A 13,165-nucleotide genomic window follows, 5' to 3' on the forward strand; every position below is an offset into this window, starting at 1 on the left:
ATGCTTAACCGCTAAGCCGTCTCTGCAGCCCCCTCAGTGCTACTTCTTGTGCAGCCCACCTGGCTGTGCACACACCTGGGGGCAGAATGGTTTGTATCTAATTGGAATCTAAGGAACTTGAAGTGCTTTGTGGAGGTTCCTCTTTATCTTCAGTTCTGGGGACCCTCTTATGTCTAATCAGAAAGACAGGTTTCTGGGTGTCCATGTGGGAACAGCCTGCCTCCTGAGTATATGGGACGTGGTCCACAGTGTGGAGGTCCCCAGGCCCAGGACTTGTTGAGCTCCCCCTGCTGTAGAATCTTGTATAAGAGCCCCCACACGCCAGCTACAATGGACTGATAGCTTCCTCACCTTGGAGAGCAGAGGCTCATGTTTGACAAAGCAGGAAAGTAAGAGTCCATAGGTGTGTCCACAGTCTGAGGAGTGATGCCTGGACGTTCCGTCTTCCAGTGAGGTCAGTACACAGGGACCCACCACTATACCACCGACAATGAATTTCCTGGTTTCTCCTCTGCAGGTGGCGATCATAGCGGGCAACTTTGAACTTGCCGAATACATCAAGAACCACAAGGAAACTGACATCGGTGAGTTGGCGCCATGATAAATCATGGTGGGCCTCCAATTGGTTCAGGAGATGTTCTAGAGCTGTTCTCAACAAAATTTCATAGAGACCTTGGTGACCGCGCCAGACTAGAATTCTCTTGGGGGTCCTTTCCTGATCAGGCAAGGAGGCATAGGGAAGACTGGACAGGCGAGCGGTCTGAAGTGTGCCACCACTTCCCTGGAAGCACAGTGCTCACTGTCCGCACCCGTGGCAGGGTCTCCTGCCACACAGACATGAACCACGTGGCAGCACGTGAGGAGGAGCAGGAATGTCTAATCTCTGCTGGGAGTTGGGTCTAGCATTCTCCACTTGATTTGAATCTGATTTCCCTCAATACTGGTAAAAATGGATGCACGCTTGCCACTAGACATTGGTCCAGAAGGTGTGAATCGAGCAGCCATAGCAAGCACTGTTGGGTGAAGTGGGTCCTGAGGGGCAGTTGGGAGAGCCAGTGCAGGTGGGGCAGGGCAGGGAGGGCATTTCTGAATCTTCCTCTCAATTTTGCTGCAAGCCCGAAATTGCTCTTAAAAAAATTAAACAACAACAACAAAAAAAGCCTTAAAGGAAAACTTGCAGAAGTGAAGTGACTAAACTTGCAGGGTATCAAGCAATGAGGGTATTTGTTTGTTGCTGTTTGATTGAGGAGTTGGCATTCGTTGGTTCCTCAGAAAATCCGTACTGCTCTGTAGACAAAAGACGGTAACTGAGAGGGAAGAAGAACCCTGGGGTTCACTCCCTCACCCTCCTGTCATTTCTACTTGGTATCCCCTTCCCCTTTCTAGTACCCCTTGTGCCAACCAGGAGGGCTGTCTCTGGGGCTCCTCCTCACCCCCACCGCCTTGCCGTGGGCTGGGCCCAGTCTTGCATGGTGGACGAGCCAGCTGGTCTGCGCCCTCCGGCCCTGGGCTTCCACAGGACCTGCAGCGGGGAGCAGCCCCACTGGACCAGCAGTGGTGAGCTCCCGAAAGAGGCATCAGCCCATCGAGGGGGTTTGGGATGGAACTCTCATGGGGCCTTGAGTAGTAGCGGATAGCTTCTGCCTCTCACTGCCTGTGCCCCTTGCCCTGCTTTGGGTGTCGGTGGCAAGCAAAAATGCGTCTGGCTTTCATGTCTTCACCGTGTTGAATGTGTGTCTTGCATGGACTTCTGGGAACCTGCCCTGCCCTGGGGAACTGGACCAGGATGAGGAGCCAGGTGATTGGCTTGCATTGCCCACAGGGGCAGTACCAATGCTGACTTACATCGCCTGTGAGCTGGGACAGTTCAAACCTCCCTGACTTCCCCTGGCTCCAGGCCTCCTCTGACTGACACCGCGAATACGTTATAAATTGGACATGTTCACGTCTGCAGAGTGAGTTCTCTCGTGGAATGCTTGACAGGGCCATTGTGCCACCTCTAGAGATCAGGGCCGTGGGGTGGGCGGGGCCTGAGGTCAGAAGCTGCCAGCTAGCTGTCTGGGAAGGAGTCACGGCTGTCAGAGGTGGATGCACAGACGGTAGGAGAGGGAAGGAAGCAGATATAGTAAGGGCAGACCCCATCCCAACTGTGGGGATCTTTCAAGACATCCCAGGACATAAGCCATGAGCTCTATAGGTATTAGAGCCATCTACACAGTAACAAGCCTCCCTTCCCTTGTGGTTGTTAACTGCAGACCCTATCAGGGCCTACGCAGCCTTGCAAGGGAACCTAACTAAGCTCTGTAATGTGTCCATGGATGAAAGAGACACTTAAGACTCTAGCCCTGCCCTGGGCCTGGCCTACAGGTCACTGCTGTCTTCACCCAGTCCCTCCTGAAATGTTAAAGACCAGTCACCAAACTCCATTCCAGAACAGTTCTGCCAAGGGCCCGGGACACTATAATACTTCAGAACCCTGCTTGGGAGGTCGATGGCTGGACCCCTCAGTGCTGATGAAGTGAGCTTGTCCTAGCTGGCATCTAAACACCTCGTGCCTAATGGGAATCTTTATTATCATTAATATCCTGCAGTGATGCTCATTGGGCGAGGGAATCCATTTTAATGGCCCCTCAGCACTCTGATTGGTCACTTAAGTTACATCCCGAGAGGAGGGGCGCCCCACAGCCTATGGCTGCTGTGCATCAAGGTGCCAGGATGGTGAGCCACCTGGTCGGCAGTGACAGAGAGTGTGGGGTTGGCTTTTGCCCTCCATTGACAGGGGCCAGGTGGCAATGCCTGTGGTCACGTGCCTGAGGGACTATCTCAGAGGCTCAAAGAAAAAAAAAATACTTGGGAAAAGCCTGTATTCTCTTAAAAACCCAGCAGACACCCTCCATCCAAATGTCTAGGGACTATTGATCATGAAGTAGTCAATTATTTCTGAATTGCATGGTTTAAGTTTCAGGGGTGTGTGTATGTGTGAACCCCACATCTCTCAATGAGTTGGATGGTCAGAGTTCTATGAATCCGAACCCCCTGTAAGATCCCACTTGGCCATGGTGCTAGCCGAGCCTCTAGCATGGACCTCACCTTTGACCCCTCAAGATTGAGGGTTCCGTGTGGGGCACAGCCTGAGAAAGTCGCCTGTGTGCAGCTGTAAGAGCTGCCCCGTTTTCTGAGTGGATGAACAGCCAGGGTGGAAACAGCAGAGCCTCACTGCGTGCCCCGCCCGGTGCTATAAACTTGTCATTTAGGCCTCTGCGTGCAGTGGCCTCTTCCTCACTGAGAAGGAACTCCAGGGGTAGCATGGGAGTCTGGTAGAAGTAGCAGCGAGGGAGGGGATAACATACTTACGGTGGAGTGCTGACAGGAAACAGTGGTGGGCGCTTAAGTGACTAGAGAAGGGCCGGCACCAGCATAATGGTGTCTGCCATCTGGCAGCATCCTCTGGAAGACCACACAGAGCATGCTCCGTGTGGCTCCACCCCACAGGGAGAAGCCAGCAGCTTATGTTTTCCTATGGGCTCAAGTTCTTGGTTGTGTAGACTCTTTCCTGGTGCCAGGAAAATCCGCCTCAGAAGCCAGGCGTGGTGGCACACGCCTTTAATCCCAGCACGTGGGAGGCAGAGGTAAGAGGATCACTGTGAGTTCAAGGCCAGCCTGAGACTCCATAGTGAATTCGAGGTCAGCCTGGATGAGAGTGAGACCCTACCTCAAAAAAAAAAAAAAAAAACCCCAAAAAAACAAAAACAGACAAACCCTCCTCAGGTGACTGCAGGTGTGTACACGGCAGAGGTACACGTGCCCTAGACAGTGAGTGCCAAGGGGCAGAGGGCAGGGGTTACCATTTGAATGTGAGCTGTCTCCCATGGGCTCTTGTGTTTGAACATTTTGTCCCCAGCTGTTTGGGAGGGTTGTGGAAACCTCAGGAAGTGGTGCCTCGCTGGAGGAAGTGGGTCACTGGGTAGGCGAGGCCAGGGGTTGGGGCAGAAGCTAGAGGTCTGTAATCCAGCCTCACTTTCCATCTGTGTCCTGTTTCCTGGCTCACGAAGATATGATGAGGTGGGACTTTCTGGCCATAGGCTCCTGCCACCCTCCTTTCCCCACCATGATGGACTGCAGCCCTTCAAACTGGGAGCCAGAATAAAGCCTTCCTCCCTTAAATTATTTTTGTCTGGTACTTGCCCATAGTGACGTGGAAAATAACTGATGACCCAGTGGCTGCTTGCACTCATGACTTTCCCACATCCTCGGGGGGTAACTGGTCAAGCCAGATCTCAAAACCAAGTCCATCTGGCTGGATGGCCTCACCTAGGGAGCCGGTCCTCCACCCTCCCTGTGCTGTGACTGTTGTCGCCAGTAACACCAGGACGCCTCCCTCCCGTGCCCAGGAGAGCTGTGGGTATCCATGTATACAGGTTGGCCCAGAGCCTCAGGCAGGACAGGGAGGGCAGATGGGAGAGAATGCTCCTCAGACATAGGACGCTAACAGGGTGGCCCTCCCACCTCATCTACGGGGTCTCCCTTCTCTGCTTCCTTGTCCAGGCTCTGTGGCTCTGGGCTTCCCCCCCCCCCAGCTCAGCATTGGTTGATCTCCATCAGCTCCTCAGACGTTTAGAGGGAAAGGGGTGGGGCTAGAGGAGGGTGCTGGGCAGCAGGCTGTGGTGGGTGCAGAGCTGGGGGGCTTCAAAGGTCATGTGAGAATTGCTAAGGTCAAGCATAAAGCTTGGGGCCCACAGCTGTGCAGGCTGGTGTCCCCAAGGACCTCTCTAGAGGTCCTAGTGACCATGCACCAGAGCTGTGCAGGCTGAGGTCCGCAGGGGCCTCTGTGCAGGTCTTAGTGGCCCTGTACCACAGCTGGTGAATTGCTCATCACCCACACGGTACAGCGGTCCCTTCCTTCTCAAGCATGCAGTCTAGGTTCCACCAGAGCTGACAGCTCTCTCCAGAGATCCTGAGCTCCCCGTCATGTTCTCCTTCGGGTTTTCCATTTCAAAGGGAAATAGCTTCACTCTGAGAGATCACATGCCCTTGGAACTCCTTCCTAGAGTGTCTGATGGGATTAAAACCAGGCCCTGGGCTGGAGAGATGGCTTATCAGTTAAGGTCTTTGCCTGCAAAGCCAAAGGACCCCCATTTGATTCTCCAGGACCCATGTAAGCCAGATGCACAACAGGTGCATGTGTCTGGAGTTCATCTGCAGTGGCTGGAAGCCCTGGTGTGCCCATTCTCTCTCTGTGTCTCTCTTTCTTTCTCTTAAATAAATAAATATATTTTTTAAAAAAAACAGGCCCTATCCAGGTCAGCAGGAGACCTTCATATTGGGGTTACAACTGATATTTCTGTGTGGAAGAAGGAGGGGGAAGACAGCACTTTCAGGGGTATAGAATTATTCTAGAGGACCCCAAAGGAGAAGTCAGACTGCAGCCTAGAGCTCCGGCAGATGTCCTGGGAGGAGCCCATGTCTGTCTCCTTCAGTGCTCAAAAGACTGGCTCCTGTGTAGAACCAGAACGATCAGGTGCCTGAGAGGCATGACTACCCAGAACTCCCCTGCTCTCCCCTTCTCCCAGAGGGCTTGATGTAGAAACATTCCACGGGCTTTATGGGAAGCGGGTCGGGAGCACAGCGAGTGATGGCTCTTGCTTTCCCCTCTCTACCTCCAGGCCCTGGAAGTGATGTTGAAAGGACCTCAGGTAGTGTGTCCTCTTAGGAGTCATATGACCTGCTGCTCAGTCCTAGTCTAATGGGAGATGCTGGGTGGCTTTTCAGAAAGCAGATGCATTTGGGCACTGTGGGGCTTTGGATTAGGTGCACCTCATAAACTCATGTATTTTGAATGCTTAGTTCTCAGCCGGTGGAGTTTGGGAGGTGGAGCTTGGCTGGAGGAGGCGTGTCTCTGGGGGTGGACCTTGAGCTCATGCTGTGGTGTTCCACCTGCTGTGGCACAGGCGATGTCCAGCCTCTGTTCGTGCCATCCTTTCCCATGCCATGATGGAGTTTCCCCTTGAGTCTGTAAGCCAGAAAAAAAAAAAAAAAAAAAAAAGCCCTTTCCTACCACAAGCTACATTTGGTCAGACGCTTTGTTGCAGCAACAAGAAAATAACTGCAACAGGCACTGTGTTTCTACCCCTCCTGTACTGGTCCTCATTTCCCCCACAGGTCTCTTCATACTCTGCCACGTCCGGTTCCGCTGAGTCTTCTGCCGGGCTGGCAAATGATCCCCAGACAGAGTGCAAGAGTCGCTCCCGTTCTCTCCTGCTCTGCCTCTGTTCTTGACATAGCTGTCTGAGAGTTATAGCGTTCCCCAGCCGGTGCCATGTCAGCTTTTGGTGCATCTGAATTCTTGGAGAGCTCGTGTGGAATGGCGGTACCCCAGCCTCCAGTGGTGTCTGATTCTGCCTGAGGACCTCTGGAATCACTATACTTAGGTCCTCCAGTGGTCCTGATGCTTGGCATCCAGATGTGGGCTCTGCCTTTGTGTCTCAGGACTCACCCGATACCCAGGAGCACCTCGGGGCATCCTCATCTCCTGCCATCCTGTTCAGAACATGAGCATGGCTCACACTGTGGTTCCAAATAGGTCCTGTAATAATTGACTGCTGGCTGGGTGGCTAAAACAACTGAAATTTGTGCTTTTGCACTGCTGGAGGGCTGAAGGTGAGAGTCAAGATGTTGGTAGATGAGTCCTTCTTGCAGGTTCCAGGAAGGTCTGCTCCAGGTTTCTGCACCTTTGGGTGGAGACACATTGTTGCAAACTCTGGTTACACAACCATAATTGTGGGCATGTCTCAACTCCCCCTCTGCCTTTATCTCATGAGGACATAAGTATAGCTCTACATCAAAGAAGACCTCTTCTTTTATTTTGAGTAGATAGAACGGTGGGTGGCTAGATAGACCTACAGTAGATGGTTGATAGATACATAGATAGATGATAAATAGAAAAGTAAATGGATTTACTACTCACTTCTACCAGATCTTCAATGACCTAACACCAAATGCTTCTCAAACTATTTGATAAAATAGGAAAGGAATACTACCAAACATCCTTTTACAAATTCACCACTGTCCTCATAGCAAAACTGGATAAATACACAACAAAAAAAGAAAAGTATAAAACAATGTCTTTGATGAACATAGATGAAAATATTCCTGACAAAAATACGTGTAAACGGAATACAAAAGTACATCATGAAAGATCATCTATCACAATCAAGTTGGCTTTATTCCAGAGAGGCATGGGCGGCATAATATATGTAACAATTACACGAATAAGCTCAAGGTCAGAAATCGCCTATCATCCCTCGTCTTGCCATTCTTAAGTCAATCACTTCTGCAAAGACCCTATTTCCAAATGAGGTCAGTCACAGGGTGAGGGGCTATGGCTCTGTAGTGACTTGAATGCAAAATGTTCTCCACAGCCTCGTGTTTGTGATTAAGCCTCATACACAGTCTCCAGCTGGTGGAGCCTTTGGAAGGTGGAGGCTTGCTGGAGGAGGTGTGTCACTGAGGGCGGACCTTGAGGTTTATCAGTCCAGCTGCACTGGTTGTTCACAGCAGACTCACACTTGCTGCTTCCTCCCTTCTAATAAGGAGGGATTAATGCCTGGATATCTATTCCTGCCATGTGTTCCTCACCATGGTGAGACTTCCCCTCAGAACAGTAAAATGGAATCAACCCTTTCCTTCAATAAGGTGCTTCTGGTTGAGAATTTTGTCCCAACAACAACCTGGTAAATGTTACATAAAATTGGCACTAGTAGTGGAGTTGCTATGATTAACCTAACAGTATGGGTTTTAGTATTTTGTAAATGGTTCATGAGAGGAATACGGAAGAATTTGGAACTTTGGGCTTGAGAAACTTTATCACACTATAAAATAGAGCTAATGGGTTATTCTGGTGAGGGTTCAGAAGACCAAGATGCAGAGAGAAATGTGGACTGTGGAGACTTGGCTTGTGAGGTTTCAGAGGGGCAAAAAGGACTTCAGGAACTGGGCTGCAGGTAGTTCATGTGACATTCTAACTGCTGTTCCTGTCCTGAGGACTCGAGCAAAGTTGAATTTAAAAGCAATGGACGGATATGTTTAGTGGAAGAAAGTACAGAGCAGAAATATATGAAAAGTGTGAAGGTGGCACAGGAAGAAATGTGAAGGGGATTTGGGTTTCAGCCTGGGGGCCGCAGCTGCTTCAGCTGCAATTGTTAAAGAGTTTGCCATCCTTGAGAATGGGCTGGCTGTTTCACATTGCAACAACAGGAAAAGTGCTGAGAGTGAGACTCAATGCACTGACGGCTCAAGCTAAAGAGGAGAGCTGATCCTTTCCAAAGTAGCGGGCCTAAAGGAAGGATGCTAAAAGAGTTGGGCCTCATCACTACCTCCCAGCCCCAGGACAAAGAATTTGTCAGTGTCACTCAATGGCAAGAGTTTTTGGAAGTACGGCAAATGCAGGAAATAGAGTCAGAGAGTGCACCTCAGCTGCTGAGGCTGGATGGTATGAGGCAGGGGAAAGACCCCTGCCAGGGAGGCCCTATGAGGCCATTGTGTGAAACCCATTTGTAGTTTCTGGTGGAGACCTCAGAATGTTAGAGAGGCCAGTGCCGTAGAATGGCTGCAAAGGAGAGCTTCTGGCTTGGGATCGATTCTGCCCAGGCTGCAAGCTGCACAAACAAAGGGACAGAATTGCCCAAACTTTTTGGTGCCCAGAAAATTTCATCAGGAGTCCTAGATCCTGGACACGGAGCTGTAGAATACAATGCTTGCCCAGCTGGGTTCTGATACTGTACTGACACCATCTTTCCTTCCTGTGACTCCACTTCTCCTCTTTGTGATGTGGATGTTTACTGTGGCATTATGTTCAAAGAATGTGACTTGTGATTTTAACAGGGCTCAGAGTTGAGAGATTGCCTTGAGTCTTAGATGGAGACTTTGGGCTTTGAACTTTTGGACAGTGGGATGGTAAAGACTAAGGGACTTCTAAAGTTGAACTGAACATATTTTGCATCATGAGATACCCATGAGCCTGTTGGGGTTGGGGCAGAATGTGGTGGTTTGAGTGTAACATGTCTCTTATAACCTCATGGCCTTGTTATGAAGCTTCATATGGAATCCCCAGCTGGTGGAGCCTGTCTGGAGGTGGTGTGTCACTGGGGGCAGACCTTTATGCACCCCCACAGGGTGTTCACAGAAAGCTTACCCTTCTTTCCCCTGTCTCCTCCCTGCTGATACGAACATGCGATGCCCATCTCTCCACTCCTGCTGTGCCTTCCTCAGCATGATGACACTTCCCCTCAAAACTTGAAGTTGAAACAAACCCTTTCATTCCATCAACAGCTTCTGGTTAGGTGTTCTGTCCTGGCAATGAGAAGGTAACTGTTACAGGCTTGAATCTGTCTTTTGGTTGCCACCATGTAACTCATATAAGGCAATCACATTGCCTTGAGGCTGCTTGTCTTTCCAGGCCAGCGCCTTCTCCAGGGCATGCAGTATCTTACTCTGCCTGCTCCACAGTGCCTGGCACATGGTAAGACCTCGGCTTAGGGTGACTTCCTATTGCTACTTGCCATCTCAGGCCAGCACTTTCCCTGCTCTTCCCCCTTCCTTAGGGTAATACCTGTGTCTCAAGCTGGAGAGATGGCTTAGCAGTTAAGGCACATGCTTGCAAAGCCTAAGAACCAAGGTTTGATTCTCCAGGTCCCACGTAAGCCAGATGTACATGGTGGTGCATGTGTCTGGAGTTTGTTTGCAGTGGCCAGAAGCCCTGGAGCACCCTTTCTCCCCCCCTTTCTCTCTCTCTCTCTCTCCCATAAATAACTAAATAAAAATAAATCTTAAAAAAACTGCATCTCCTGGGAGCCGAGGCATGGGACACACACTGAGGGACTGAGTGTCTACGTTGTCCCTCTTTAGCATTGTCAGCATCTGGTCAGGAAGGGCACTTGGGAATAGGTGTTGGGCGTGCATTGCTTACCTGTACCCTAGGTGATTCTGGGGGTGGTCCTATTAGAGCATAGGTGACCACTTGGCTTTTCCTCCCTGGTGCCTATGGCCCTGAGCCCTCCATCCAGTGCTCCCCTTGATCTTGGTAGATGCTACTGTGGTCTCCCAAAGATTTCTCCTGCTGTTCACCATTAGGGTGGGGAGAGGGCCTGTCAGAGCTCCTGGGGGACTAGGTGACCCCTGAGGACTTTAGTGTGTTTCCCAAATGCCCTTGCCTCCTATCGTTAGCCTCAGGAGTAGTGGTGGGAATAGCAGAGAGGCATGGGATAGGGGCTGCATTTCAACTTTACAGTCTTTTATATAAAGCTACCCCACCACCAGGGACGGATAGCAGTCCCTCACAGGTTCCTTGATCTTAGGTCAGATGACCTTAGGTGCTCACTGGCAGAGTCCTGTGCATCATACATTGAGTGGGGCAGGAACAGTCTTAGAGAAACCTTCATCCCCATCAGTCACCTCAACTGGGAGGCAGTGAAGGTAGGAGCCCTCCCTCCTTTGCCTGGGTTGCTTTAGGGGTACATGTCTGAATATAGGGGTGGTAGAAGGACCCCCATATTCCGAGTTGGGTGGGAGCAGGGTCAACAAAAGTGAGGATGTATCTCTCTCTGGCTTTCCACATGCCATGGGTGAGATTGTTGTCTGTAAAACGTTCCTTTCAAAGATCAATTGCCTCTGCCTTTTGAGCTGGGGATCTTTTGTTTTCCAGGCTGCTGGAAAATCAGTGCACTAAGGAGGCTCGGCTGTGGCTCTGGGGGAAGCGACAGTAAACGCGTGGCCAGAGCCATGTGGCTAATGGGCACTGGGAGGTGTGTGGAATCCAGGAACGGATCTGGAGTGCCGCGTGGACGCAGCCCTGGGCTTCCACACCGGGACTGCATCTCGCTTCTCTTGGTGCAGCGTCCATCCATGCAGGAGCCGTTCACAGCGTGCGTTGCTCCCCCTGATTCCGCGCTTTGGCTTTTTTTTTTAACCCCCCTTCCTCTTTAAAATATTAAACGTGACCTCTGTTGGGTTGGGTTTTTTTTTTTTTTTTTCTGCCCACTTAAAGAAAGTGATGGTCGAGAGCGGTCAGGAATAGAGAAGTTAATCCCTGTTTGTCATCCAGGGTTAAGCTGTCGCCAGGCAGATGAGCCAAGCTGGCGTGAGGAGCCTGTGCCATAGAATACTTAAGATGACTTCCACAGGACGGCTGTCCCTAAAAGCCGGGCTGGGGGGAAGCTGGGGAGCCCGCATCCAAAACAGTCATGCAAGTATTAAGCATGTGGCAAGCTGATAAGCTCTGGAGCGGGCTAACCTATTTTTCCCAATCCTTGTTATTTTTGTTTTTGCCTGGCTCTGTCAGATGGATTAAATGACATGGGTTGCTCTTCTTCAGCGGAACAAGGTTTGTTTTCATATGTCTTGTCCTTCCGCAGCCATGGAGAGAGAGAGAGAGTTGAGAGGCGTGTGTTTGTTACAGCGCAGCCGATTGAGCCGAGGTGTGTGTGAGTTTGGTGTCTGCCAGGCTGGCTGAGGAGCACTTGGATACCGTTGCTAGGTTTCCAGACCCAGAGCCTGTATCACTGCACTGTGGATTTGCATAGATGATGGATAGAGTGTGGTGTTTTCAAACAGATACCTTAATGGAATATCATGTGTATCTCGTGTGTGTGTGTGTGTGTGTGTGTGTGTGTGTGTGTGTGTGTGTGTGTATAAAACCACAGTGATGATTCTCTGAGAATATACCTGTTTAGCAGATACAACCTGACAGGAAATAAAATAGCTCTGACCCAGAGAAGAATTCTGTGTTTCTGGTGCTTTTACTGTGAAATGTGCTACTTCCGATGAAATAGACATAGTGATCTGAAGTGATCACAGGATCAAGAGAATCTCTCTGGAAGACCCTAAGGAAAACCCCAAATGCTGACCTAGTTCCTTTAACTAGACCGGATGGATTAGGGTCCCCATTGCTGAGTCCACATCTGTGAGCTCTCCCAGGGAATGTCTCAATATTCTCCCTAATATCATGCAGCCATTGGACAGCTGTTGACCAGACTCCTGTAGACTGTTCTCAGAACAAGTGGCCGAGAGCAGGGGACAGAGGGCCTCCATAGCTTCTGCACTTTCTAAGCAGATGTGTTATGACCTGGCTGATGGGACTCCACCCTGTTTTTGTTGCCCTTTGAAGGCCGTGGAATAGTGTAAGCTTGTGCTAGTCTGGTGTGTGTGTATGTGTGTGTATGTGTGTGCGTGCATGCACACCCACTCGGTCCTCACACTAGGCTGTTGTTTTGTGCTGTTGCGTTGGCTCAGTTCTGTGTGTATTTGGGGTCTTGATCCTTCTCTGTCTGCTGAAGGTGCGGGTCTCGTGTACCAACGTACACTACTTGCTCAGCTTCTCGTCCATCTAGAAGTTTTATCACTCTGTCACGAAGTGTAGTTGTTACGCCGGGGTGCAACCCAAGTGATGTCCTTTCTGTAGCAGCTCTGCGCTGTCCACGTGTTGGGTGGAAGTGGCGTGTTGCTGACTTGCGGGTGCGTGTCCACTGCAGGGCTCACCACCCGGCTTGCCCAGTCCCATGCTCTGCTCGCTCAGCTCTGAGGGTGCCGAGGGTTTGACAACAGGCCTTGGCCTCTTGTTCAGTATGCATGTCTATGTGTTTTGTTTTTGACGACCCAGTATGTCCACACAAACTTCACGTGCCTCCTGAACATCTGCTCAGCCTTACTGTGTGGCCTGTCTTCTGTTCTGCCACACAGAAGGCCAGCCAAGTGATAGCCTGGTCAAAGGGTATGATATGTCCTGCTATGGTCATTCTTATAGGATTCCTAGTCATCATAACCTTTTAAAAACCTTTTAAGGGCTGGAGAGATGGCTTAGCAGTTAAGCGTTTGTCTGTGAAGCCTAAGGACCCCGGTTCGAGGCTTGATTCCCCACCACCCATGTTAGCCAGATGCACAAGGGGGTGCACGCATCTGGAGTTCATTTGCAGTGGCTGGAAGCCCCGGTGTACCCATTCTCTCTCTCTCTCTCTGCCTCTTTCTCTCTGTCTGTTGCTCTCAAATAAATAAATAATAATAAACAAAAAGACCCAAAGCAGAAGGAAAAGTTAATATCTCTCAAAAAAAAACTTTTTTTTTTTTTTTTTTTTTTTTTTGGTTTTTCGAGGTAGGGTCTCACTCTAGCCCAGGC

At 50.4% G+C, this 13,165-nt stretch overlaps 1 protein-coding gene across 9 annotated transcripts in view; it reads left to right on the plus strand.

Annotated features, from left to right (window-relative positions):
* Positions 1-13,165, plus strand: part of Shank2 (SH3 and multiple ankyrin repeat domains 2) — a 609,914-nt gene that overhangs the window by 225,564 nt on the left and 371,185 nt on the right. For all 9 annotated transcript variants that reach the window (XM_045152632.1, XM_045152644.1, XM_045152648.1 and 6 more), the window contains exon 11: positions 518-584. In XM_045152632.1, the coding sequence (XP_045008567.1) occupies positions 518-584 (67 nt within the window). The remainder of the gene's footprint in view (positions 1-517; positions 585-13,165) is intronic.

This window comes from Jaculus jaculus, chromosome 1, assembly GCF_020740685.1.
Source record: "Jaculus jaculus isolate mJacJac1 chromosome 1, mJacJac1.mat.Y.cur, whole genome shotgun sequence".
Lineage (NCBI taxonomy): Eukaryota > Metazoa > Chordata > Mammalia > Rodentia > Dipodidae > Jaculus > Jaculus jaculus.